The sequence below is a fragment of the Erythrolamprus reginae genome, chromosome 10 (assembly GCF_031021105.1).
Source record: "Erythrolamprus reginae isolate rEryReg1 chromosome 10, rEryReg1.hap1, whole genome shotgun sequence".
NCBI classification, from domain to species: Eukaryota; Metazoa; Chordata; class Lepidosauria; order Squamata; family Dipsadidae; genus Erythrolamprus; species Erythrolamprus reginae.
Genome location: NC_091959.1, coordinates 35,608,335 through 35,620,582, shown reverse-complemented (window position 1 = coordinate 35,620,582; position 12,248 = coordinate 35,608,335). Strand labels below are relative to the sequence as shown.

General features: G+C 44.3%; 1 protein-coding gene across 1 annotated transcript in view; it reads right to left on the bottom strand.

The window, feature by feature from the left end:
* Positions 1 to 12,248, bottom strand: part of SPECC1L (sperm antigen with calponin homology and coiled-coil domains 1 like) — a 61,442-nt gene that overhangs the window by 7,937 nt on the left and 41,257 nt on the right. Inside the window, exons 13-14 of the mRNA XM_070761992.1 lie at positions 9,978 to 10,080; positions 4,179 to 4,295 (exon numbers count right to left, since the gene is read on the bottom strand). Of these exons, the coding sequence (XP_070618093.1) occupies positions 4,179 to 4,295; positions 9,978 to 10,080 (220 nt within the window). The remainder of the gene's footprint in view (positions 1 to 4,178; positions 4,296 to 9,977; positions 10,081 to 12,248) is intronic.

Genomic DNA, 12,248 nt, shown 5'->3' with positions numbered 1-12,248 from the left:
GCTGCGTTTCTGCACTACCTGCAGTCTCCAAACACTCTTCAGAGGCAGCCCCATGTAGAGACCGTTGCAGTAGTCGGACCTCGAGGTGAGGAGGGCATGAGCGACTGCAAGTAAAAGACTCCCTGTCCAAATAGGGCTGCAACTGGTGCACCAGGCAGACCTGGGCGAACGTCCCCCTCGCCACAAGCTGAAAGATGGTGTTCTAGGGTCAGTAAAAAGGAGCGCTGGGCGAGGGCCGGCAGCAGAGAGTGTGCCGTCCTTTTTACTTTCTTTAATGCTATATTTACATTGTAAATATAGCGTCCCTACTTCATGGTTTTTCGTTTATCGCGGGTAGTCCTGAAATGCAACACCTTCGATAAACAAGGGATCACTGTATTTGACTTTTGTATCACTGTGTTGTATCATTTATTGTAAGCCGCCTAGAATCCCATGGGATTGGGTAGCACAGAAGTCACATAAGTTAAATTATTGGAAACCAGCCGGGAAAGGTACAAATAGTGACCATGTGACTCTACCACAATGCAACTGTGACAAGTACATGCCAGTTGCCAACTGCTTGAGCTTTCATCAAATGCCCATGGGCATAAGGGTGGAAAACCAGTCGTAAGTCACTTTTTTCAATGCTGTTGTATCTGAGAATAGTCGTTAATAGTCAGTTTCCAGTCACAATTCAAAGTGTTGGTTATGACCTATAAAGCCCTTCATGGCATTGGACCAGAATATCTCCGGGACCGCCTTCTGCCGCACGAATCCCAGCGACCAGTATGGTCCCACAGAGTTGGCTTTCTCCGGCGTCCCGTCGACTAACAATGTCGGGAAGAGCTTCTCTGTGGCGGCCCCGACCCTCTGGAACCAGCTCCCCCAGAGATCAGAATTGCCCCTACCCTCCTTGCCTTTCATAAGCCCCTTAAAACCCACCTCTGTCGTCAGCTTCAGGGAATTGAGATATTCCTCTCCCCCCCCCCCCCCAAAAGGCATATACAATTTATGCATGGTATGTTTGTGTTTTTTTAATAAGGTTTTTTTTTAATTTTAAATATTAGATTTGTTATCTGTTGTTTATATTGTTGTTAGCCGCCCCGAGTCTACGGAGAGGGGCGGCATACAAATCTAATGAATGAATGAATGAATGAATGAATGAATGAATGAATGAATGAATGAATGAATGAATAAACAAACAAACAAACAACAAATGGCGGTAACCCCTGGGGCCCCTGGACTGCTTGTTGTAACCTCATGGGCGCCAGTTTGGGGAATGGCCAAGAAAGCCCAAGAGCATCAAGGGCCCCTCATGTCAGCCCTCAGCTTCAATTATTATCTCCTTTATTAGGACCACCTGTACACCTTTACAAAAATTGGGTGCCCTTCGCCTTTCACAATTGATCACACATTCTTCTAATGGAAATAAACTACAGTGCTCAAACAAATAAAGGGAAACACTTAAACAACACAATATAACTCCAAGTCAATCAAACTTCTGTGAAATCCAACTGTCCACTTAGGAAGCAGCACTGATGGACAATCCATATCACCTGCTGTTGTGCACATTCAACTTTGTACAGAACAAAATATTTAGTGAGTGTATTTCATTCATTCAGATCTAGGATGGGCTCTTTTGAGGGTTCCCCTTATTTTTTTGAGCAGTGTATATTCTTCCCTTAAAAGAAATTTCATTGGTAATGAATAACAATGAAATTTCCTGACAATGAGAACAATTCATCAGTTTGCCTTTAATTACTTTGCCTCCAGAAGTTGTGAATGCTCCAACACTAGAAGTTTGTAAGAAGAGTTTGAATTGCCATTTGTCTGAAATGGCATAGGATTTCCTGCCACAACAGGGGGTTGGACTAGAAGACCTCCAAGGCCCCTTCTGTCAAATATACTTGTGGGTGACCTTGTAGCGGCAGAACTCGAGGGACAGAAGGCTGTTGGCGATGAAGAGAGGGCCTGTCCTGTGACAAGCAGAGACCCCTGCGGTGAGGAAGGGAGCACAGGCAGGGCCCACGGAGGAGGGCACGAGGCTCACTTCCCCACACACCGGAGTTTCCAAATCCCCCCCACCCCACCCCCAGAGTGGAAATGTGTTTTATTGATAGCCCCGTCGGAGCCCTTTGTTAGTCAGCAAAATTGACCCCAGTCCTGAAGATGACCTCTCGGCACATGTAGGACTGGCAGCTGCAGCCTGGACACTCCAGGAAAAGGCTCTTTCCTTCCAATACAAATGTGAACTTTACTAGCAGCCCCTGGTCGTTCTGACTTCCATAACTCAGAGGAGAACTTGACGTCTCTGGGAGCAGAAAATCAGAGGAGACAAATGTATTTTTAATAAACATCCGTTAGTCGCAGTTTTGCAGCTCTGGGGCTCCTCTGAAATAGCTTCACTGAGCAACACCCCCCCTGCCCCCCCCCCTTTTCCCAGCCCTGGCTCTTTCTCAGACCACTAAGCGAGCCTCATGCCAGGTCATCCTGCTGGGTATTTGGATATTGTCCACAGTGAGTTTTGCTTTACTGTCTTAAACAGTTATTTACTTAAGATGCTTTTTTTTGTTCTCTTGTAAATCATCTAAACTTCAAGGGAACAAAAAATAAATTTAAAAGACGGTAACAATTTATACTCAAGTGTTACCAATGGTTGTTGAGGAAAGCATCTTCTCCCCTTATGGTTTAACAGAGTAGAAGAATTAGAAGGGACCTTGGAGGTCTTCGAGTCCAACCTCCTGCCCAAGCAGGAAACCCTCCATACCATTTCATACAAGTGGTTGTCCAAACTCTTCTTAAAAACCTCCAGTGTTGGAGCCCCCACAATTTCTGCTTCCACTGATTAATTGTTCTCCTGGTCAGGAAATTTCTCTTTATTTTTAGGTTGCTTCTGTCCTCAATTAGTTTCCATCCATTGATTCAAGAGCCGGGGTGGCGCAGCAGGTAGAGTGCGGTACTGCAGACCACTGAAGCTGACTGTAGATCTTTGCAGGTCAGCGGCTCAAATCTCATCACCGGCTCAAGGTTGACTCAGCCTTCCATCCTTCCGAGGTGGGTCAAGTGAGGACCCGGATTGTGGGGGCAATAGGCTGGCTCTGTTAAAAAGTGCTATTGCTAACATGTTGTAAGCTGCCCTGAGTCTAAGGAGAAGGGGGGCATAAACAATTGAATGAATAAATAAATAAATTCTTGTCCTGCCTTCTGGGGCTTTGGAGAATAGGTTGACCCCCTTTTCTTTTTGGCAGCCTCTTAGGTTTTGGAAGACTGCTAAGTATCACCACTCGTCCTTCTTTCAATTGACTAGCCATTCCCAGTTCCTGAAACTGTTCTTCAAATTTTTTAGCCTCTGGTCCTTTAATCATCTTTGGTGCTCTTCTCTTTAAATGAAAGCCACCAGAGTCCCTTTGCAGAGTGACAGTGAGATGGGAGGCATATCAATAAATACTGTATTTTCAAAGTTTTTACCCCCAAAAACAGAGGTAGGCAAAGTTGGCTCTTCTATGACATGTGGACTTCAACTCCCAGAATTCCTGAGCTGGCATGATTGTCTCAGAAATTCTGGGAGTTGAAGTCCACAAGTCAACAAGAGCCAACTACCCCTGCCCCCCAAAAGGGTGAAAACTTGGGTGTCCTGTTTAGTATTAAGATAAGGCAGCATAGTTAAACCCTGGCTTAGTTATGTTTGGAGTAGATCTATCTAAATAATTGGGAGGAGTTAGTGGGACTACATTTAAGAAAACTTTCTGGCATTAATATACTGCCACAATGTACATTTCTCCAATTCTTTGCTATTTCTAAGAGTTCAGGTACACATGCACAGAAATACACAGCAGACAGTGTATATCATCAGTGCTGTTTGGTGTTTGGCAAATTGCTGGGAAGCAGAGGCAGATTTTTTCCTCTTGTTTTTCTCCCCCAAAACTAAGGTGCATCTTATACTCTGGTGCAACTTATGATCTGAAAAATACGGTAAGTATAAATAATCATATTTAAGCCTTATCCCTTGGACACAATCTTTCCAGTCGGCTCCAAGCGGGATGCCTGCGAGGGTGCAGGTCAAGCGGAAATTGGGTCGCAGCCTTGCCCAGTTCCTCTTGGGCCTATACTGAGAGAAAGAACTGCAGGCGTAGAAAGGGAGCCGTGAAGACTGTGCCCAGAAGGAAGGTTCCTGGCCTGGGCAGGTTCGGGCAGCCTACCTTGTCCTGACTGTTCAGCTCCTGGTAGGGAATGTGTGCTGGGAGGTAAGTATGGAGGACAGCACAGAACGCCAAGCCATCGTTCCAGCTGCTGCTGAAGTTGGTGATGTCGATATTCTGAATTGGGGGGAAACCAAAGCAGGTAAGAAAAAAACATGTCTTCTCAGAACCAAAACACAGATAAAAATTAAAATGGAACAGAAAGCAAATAAAAATGGAGGAAGAAAGAAGAGCATGGGCTGCTAGCCTCCAAGAATCATAGAGTCCCTTAAGCCAGTGTTTCCCAACCTGGGCCACTTGAAGATATCTGGACTTCAACTCCCAGAATTTCCCAGCTATCTGGACTTCAACTCCCAGAATTCCCCAGCCAGCATTCTCTGGCTGGGGAATTCTGGGAGTTCAAGTCCAAATATCTTCAAGTGGCCAAGATTGGAAAACACTGCCTTAAGCAATCAAAGCCAATCAGCATCCTGCTCAGAACAGGAAACCAAATTGGAGCCTCCCTGATGGACAGATGGATGCTTGCCTGCTTCAAAATCCCTGCTGTGGTCTCTGAATCAAGGGGTGCCCCCTCCCCACCATCACGCCCTGGGAGGAAGGCCTTCTCTTTCTCTCTGGGGTGCTCAAGCTTCTGGTGTGAACAGTGTTTTTGCTTGATTTCTTATGTCTTGTGGATGGCAAGAAATGCTTAGTGCTCAAACGCATCTGGCAGGGATCCCTGCCATAGTCATTGATTTCTTGATAAATCCACAGTAACTGAATTTAAACATGCCTGGGACAAACATATATCCATCCTAAGATAAAATACAGAAAATAGTACAAGGGCAGTCTAGATGGATCATGAGGTCTTTTTCTGCCGTCAGTCTTCTAGGTTTCTATGTTTCTGGCAGCCTTGGAGATTACTTAGGTTCTTGATCCATTGAAAGGGTGGAAACAACGCCCGATTCAGGGGTTTCATATGAGATGTTTCAACTATTTAAAGTCACTGGCAAATGCCCAACTTAGCATGAATTCTGAGGAAGTGAAGGTAGATGAGGAGTTCTGCAAAGGAGCTTGTAATCAATGTTAACAGGTTTATGGAAGAACTGCTGACTGACAGCAACCTTGCTCCCATCCATGTCACTGTTTGCTCAATTTGCTAAGCCACCGACAACTAAATGCTGAGGGCTTATCTATCTCTGGGTGATACTCAAACACCAGGGCATGAGGTCTCTAACATTTTGCTAAGAGACCACTTAGAAATCATTTACACAGATGGCTAAGTTTTTTTTTCTCAATTAAACATATTTGTCAGCACAGAAATGTTGGTTTAGGTAACTATGGCCGATCCATACTCGGAAAGCAATTGTATTTTTCTATATGCAGGATTAATTCCATTATACAAATGGGCATCAGGTTAATGTATTTGTTAGCTAGACAATCCTTCTCTGACATTATTCTGTTTGTTCCTTTCCATTCTGTGGAAATGTGTATCAGAATATCAGAAAACGACATTTGATAGCTGCAGAAACGAACCGGTGGATTAACTGCCCTTTAATGAGGCTGCAAATTGATGGAGGGCTGGGAAAATGTAGTCACAATATAAATGGGAAAAACAAATTCTCCAGAAATAAGTGAATCATTTACTCAGTTTGGACCATCTACAGCAACACATGTGTAAAAATAAATAGAACAAAACCAAAAAAACACATGAATGTATCTTGATTAAAAAGATCTATTTAAATATTAAAATATACAAGGCAGAGAAACTCAGCTCCCTTCCCATAAAATGATTCCAAGTGATGTCAGAATTCTTTGAAAATGTCCATCCTGACCTTTTCCTAGCCGTAGAGTTCGCTACATCCCAACATTTCAACTTTAGCTCACTATATTCCTTTTTAAGGTGCCTTTTGGGGATTCATAGCACTGTAAATCACTTGACATCAATAAAGAAAACAAAAGTGTAAAAAACAAAAAGCTACAACTACCACTTGTCATTAATTCCTTAGGTCCTTTCCTAGCTGAGTTTTTTTAATCTAACTGGTGTCAGATCTGCCAGAAACACCATTTCAGGCATGTGGCACGTGGAATGAAGCAGAAACACCCCCAGGAGAAAGGCTCAGCATCCAAAGGGCCCTGTGGCCTGAGTCTTGTAGGCTCCCTACTGTGAAACCTGATTGTGGTGCAGAAAAAACAATTGCTGCCAACCTGCCTTCCATTGAGAGCATATGCACCAAGACAAATTCCTTGTGTGTCCAATCACACTTGGCCAATAAAATTCTATTCTATTCTATTCTATTGAGGACCTGTATACTGCATGAGTCAAAAAGAGGGCGGGGAAAATATTTACTGACCCCTCGCATCCTGGAAACAAACTGTTTCAACTCCTACCCTCAAAACGTCGCTACAGAGCACTGCACACCAAGACAACTAGACACAAGGACAGTTTTTTCCCGAACGCCATCACTCTACTAAACAAATAATTCCCTCAACACTGTCAGACTTTCTACTAAATCTGCACTTCTATTCTACTAGTTTTTCTCATCATTCCTATCACCCATTTCCTCCCATGTTGACTGTATGACTGTAACTTGTTGCTTATATCCTAATATTTTTATTAATATTGCTTCTTCATTGCTTATTTGACCCCTATGACAATCATTAAGTGTTGTACCACATGATTCTTGACAAATGTATATTTTATTTTATGTATGCTGAGAGCATATGCACCAAGACAAATTCCTTGTGTGTCCAATCACACTTGGCCAATAAAAATTCTATTCTATTCTATTCTAGAACCACCACCACCCTGAGCACTGGGTGGTCCATGCTATTAAGCATGGGGACTCATACATCTCAACCTTCTTTGAATACAGACCCATAAAAACAGAGGCACCGCATTTGAGATATGGGGAAACCCCCCATCCCCCCAAAATAACCTGAAACAGTTAATGTTGAGACGAGGGTATCAATTGATATCTATGAGCCTCAGCTACATCTTGTCGAAGGAAGACTATCTCCTGATTGTAGTTAACCACGATGTCCAATCATTGAGTTATGAATGTCAGGTGCCAAGGGTAGCACGACGGCCACAGCAGTTGCTTGGCCTTGAACCGTATCTGAGCAGACAAACATAGGACAGCTCCACAGGAAGCCTGCATGTTTGCCTAGACCAAGGGGGTCAAATTGGAGTCCTGTGGGAACTGGATGCATCACAAGCACCCCAGCTCCGCAAGGGGGAAAAACATCATGACACATCACGTGGCGGAAACGTGACGCAACAAGCTTGACACCTGTGGCCAAGAATCTGCAGAATAAACCAATTTGAGCAAAGGGAAAATGTGTCTTGTATGGAAGAGGCAACATACAATAAAGCAGTGTTTCCCAACCTTGGCAACTTGAAGATATCTGGACTTCAACTCCCAGAATTCCCCAGCCAGCGAATGCTGGCTGGGGAATTCTGGGAGTTGAAGTCCAGATATCTTCAAGTTGCCAAGGTTGGGAAACACTGCAATAAAGGACAATGGAGAACCTACAAGAGGACCATAATAAGGGCGGGTGTTTTTAGCCCTATATTTTTGTAAGTGTATAGCTTACAATTAAAACTTTAAACTGCCTGGAATGAGAAGAAAGATTCTGTCAATCAATTGGAGTCGGTTTGGCTTCCCAGGGATGGGGAAAAAACCCTTTCAGGAGGGCAAGCTGACCCAAGGACTCAGCCTCAGGGATCTCTCTCTGCTTCGGTCAAACACTCAATGTCTCCGGGAGGAACTGAATCAAAGATTTCCTTAAAGGCAACGTAAAGTACTGCACTGAAGTACTCAGATCAAATGGGGGCACGTCCCAATCTAAATGAGGGTATTTGGGGGGGGGGGCAGGGATTCCCTGAGTACATCCAAAGTAAATATTTAGGGCATAGGAATCAGGCACATGTTTATTAACTGGGTGGCAGTTAGGAGGATAGCAAAAAAAAGGAGGAAGTGTTGACCAACAACTCTGAGAGTCTCCCCAGTCTGCAAAGCCGGAAAAGTTGGGGAATTCTGCAAAGTGATCCAAAGAGGATTTGTACTGCAAAACATTTTACACCATACCAATTCTGATTGTCCTTAGAAATATTATTTTTATTCCAATTCTTTACTGTGGACATTCTGTTGTCTGCTGAATAGCGGAACTGCTATGGCTAAGTGAGTGGATCACCAAGGGCAATGTGTCATGTGACTGTGCTGCTTATAATGGCAGTTCCAGTGGTCCCCACTGTTGTCACTAAGACGTGCATGGGCTGTTAAGTGAGGACTTGAAAGTGAACCCATAGGTCACCTCCGCACTGATGTTACTTGCAGACCATGCCAAAAATTTCAATTGTGTGATTGCAGCCACATCTGGATGCCCGTCTCTCCCCCCATGGCTGTGGGAACACTGCGATGGCCACAACCTCAGGGAATGGCCTTAAGTACCACTTGTTTTGTAGCACTGTGACTTCAAATGGTGCTGTTGGGGACTGCGTTTGTCTTGTGAATTGCCATGAATTTTCCAGACTGGCTGTGTAGAAATTTTCGGCAGTTACATTTCCTGAACATTTCCTTTGAAGCATTCCACCTGAACTACAAAATATATAAAACCAACCTGCTTGGCTCTGCCAGTACCTGGCATATTTAAAGCATAAGTGAAAAATTTGGAAGATCTGGGTAATATGCAAAAATAATGAAAACAAGGCTTACTGAAATCTTATTTGGGAATTTAAAATTAAGTAATCATTCTATTTCTTTAAAAAATGCAAACCTATCGAGGCAGAACGAGCTTAGGCTAACATGGCTAAGTTTCCAGCCTAACGAGGTATATATGGAGTGTGAGTATAAAACACACATACAACCCCCTCCCCCCAGATTCATTCCACAAGAGAAGAGCCCGGCTGACCAGAGATGGACAGGAGCGATTCTGTGGAAAGCAGCCAAGGGAGTCCCTGAGCTTCACCATCTCTGGGGGGTTTTGATGGCACTGATGAGAATGAGCCGCCTTGGGGGATTTGCGCATGCGTCGCCTGAGTTAGATGCCTCTACGGGACGCTCTTAAATGTGAATTAGAAAAGTAAATATTAACCCCTGATAACCCTCTCAGACTTGGCGAAAAGTGGATTGAGAGGAAGAGAATCAAATCGAGATCTTGAAAACATGTTTGGATCATCTCAAAAGAGAAGCAACTAGAAAGTTATCGTTTTAAACTGTGAGTAAAAAAAGAGAACAAGGAGAAAATGGCGTCTACTCCTGATTTGGGGGGGGGGGGGGAAATGGATTCACTTTTAATGGCATTTGCAAATATGGGACAACAACTTAAAGAGATGCATGTGGCGATAGCTGCAGCGAGAGCATGAGTTAAGGAGTTAAAAGACCAGTCCGCAGGCTCCCTTTCGGAATAACCCCAAGGGGAGCACGGAACAAGAGGACGAGGGTCCTTCCGAGCAGGGAATCAACTCCCACAGCCCGAGATATTATTTTCAGCCCCGGCTGCCTTCCTCCTCCTCCCAAGAGGCTCCATTCCGCCCCCTTCCTCCCGTCACAGATGCGTGAGGAAAAAACAGCCAGTTCAGCCTCCTGGAACAGGAGTGCCAGCTCCTCTGTCAGAAAAGGTATTTACCTTGGGCAAAGTCACCAGAGCAGCTATTAATAACTGTTTGGCTGGGACGCTCAGGATCTGTTCCTGCCAGCACAGGACACACCGGCTCCCCCAGGCCGGAGGTGGCGGAGGGTGGCCCCACCTGGCCCTGCCCTCCGCCTGCTTCTGCACCCCCCGTGCCCCACCAAGCGGAGGCCCAGCCGCACTTACCTCGTAGCCCTCGGTCTTCTTCTGGCACCACTTCAGCAGGGCGTTCCTCTTGGAGCCCCCGTACTCCCTCGCCAGGGCCGACAGCGGGTCCTTCCTCTCCTCCCTGGGAAAGAAGGGACACATTCGTCTGAGTGACAGTCCTCCAGGCGTGGAGAGGTGCCCCTTGCATGCTGGGCCAGGCCTGGACAGAGAGCCCCTCCTGCCGCCACCCAGCAGCGCCCTTGCCTGAGAGGCTGTAGCCGGGCTGGGTGGGTTGCTCAGCACTTGGGGGCAGATTTGAGGAAATGGCGGCATACTCTAATCATGGAGTCAGTCAGGAGCATTTGATACATGCACATGAGTGCTCCTAAACATGAATTCAAGTTTAGAGACTCAACTGATAACATTTCCCTGCAACTCCTGGCTGGTCCAGAAGGTCACCTTGACCGGTTGGGGCATTAATGATGGAGACCCTTTTCACCCAGGCAACACAAGTGGGTGGAAAAGAACAGCCCCCCTCCAGAAACTTCCTGCAACCCTCTTAAAATATAGAGAGGCAAAAACAGGCCGTAATTCTTTTGGGAGTGCAGCAGCCCTGGAGCACGAGTGTCCCCCTAAGAGAGATGCACTGAGCTCGAAGCCCCAGGAGGTCTTGTCTGTGCTGACAAGGTGGTGGTGGTGGTGGGGATAAAGTTTGAGACAGAACTTCATAGGGCTTTCATGAGGCTTGTTTTTCTCAAGTAACCGAGGCCTTTTCCTTTCAGAAAAAAGGGAAAGAAGGCAGAACAGCCGCCTTCAGGACCACAAATGTGCAGAAATGACCACAAATGTATATGCTACACAACTTGAACACTGTGCCTCTGTGTAATTTACAATAAACCAAAAGACAATAAAGCAAAAAAAAGAAAGAAACTCCAATGAAATGGAAATCCAATGAAAATTATAAACAAAACCCCCCAATAGGCCAGTGTTCCTTGGCCACTTGAACCTGTGTGGACCAGTTCCCAGAATCCCTCCCAGGATTTGAGGTCCACACACCTTCAAGCAGCCATGGTAGAGAAGCCCTGCAAGATGGGGCTCCAGGCTTGGAAGGTTTTCCGAAGGTCAACTGGGTTGGGGCCAGCCATGTATCTGGAGGGGGGGTGGAGGCTCTAACCAAAAGGCACATCTTAATTTGATTAGATGTATTACTATGTTTTATATATGTTGTGAGCCGCCCTGAGTCCTCGGAGAGGGGCGGCATACAAATCCAATAAATAAATAAATACATTCCTAAAGATCTTCAATGTCTGTGCAAGGCTTTCCTAGAATTATCACTGCTTTGCCACACTTCCTCATCTATGGGTCTGGTTAATAGCGTTTTAACTAGATACCTATGGATGTAAGAACATAAACTACATGCTAAGAATATTTTCAAAGTCTAAACCAAATCTTTCTTTAGAAAGAAAACAAAAATCCAACCATCCGTAACATTGCAAAAGAACAGTACAGCTTGTTTCTGAATTCCAGAGAGGAACACATTTTATGTCAAGTTCTTTGTTTTGAAAATAATGTTTCAGGAAACAAATAAAATGAACTGTATGCACACACAATGAGAAGTGGTTTACAACAAATATTAATCTTACAAATGAGTCTGTCTGTTAGGTCAGCTGCATTCCAACCCCAAACCAGTTTAACTGTTTTTTATGCTGGCATAATCTTTAGCCATACTTTTTTCATTACTAAGAATAACCTTATTTCAATACTTAATTATTTAACATTCATACTAATATATTAAAAAAACCACACAGCTTCATATCCTATCCTTTCATCAGGTAGTACTACAAATTTACATTTGGTTAGCTCAAAATAAAATACCTACTTTTACAATGTAATTATCTTACTACAAGTTGGGCAATGTTGGTTTGAATCAAAGTAACATGAGTAGAAGTTGAAGGTAATCATTTTAGGGGATTATATTTTATATTTTGATATTGTTAGCTACCTACAGCCTTGGGGAATGGGCAGCTTACAAGCAAAACAAACAAATATTTAAGCATTTTAGCAGACTAACCACCATTTAGCAGACAAAACCACTATTTGGTAGCATCTACTAAAAAACAGATCCCAGTTTTAACTACATTTTTAAAAAAGCATTCTTTTATTCAAATCCAGCTACCTCACCTTAGGTTAGCATCATATTCTAGAAAGCTCTTTTTTCAGTAGTCAAGACGTATTTGGAATAACCCACCCAAAATATGTCATTCAACTTGAAAAAGGAAGGGACTTTTGCTGGGAACCTGTGGAGAATGC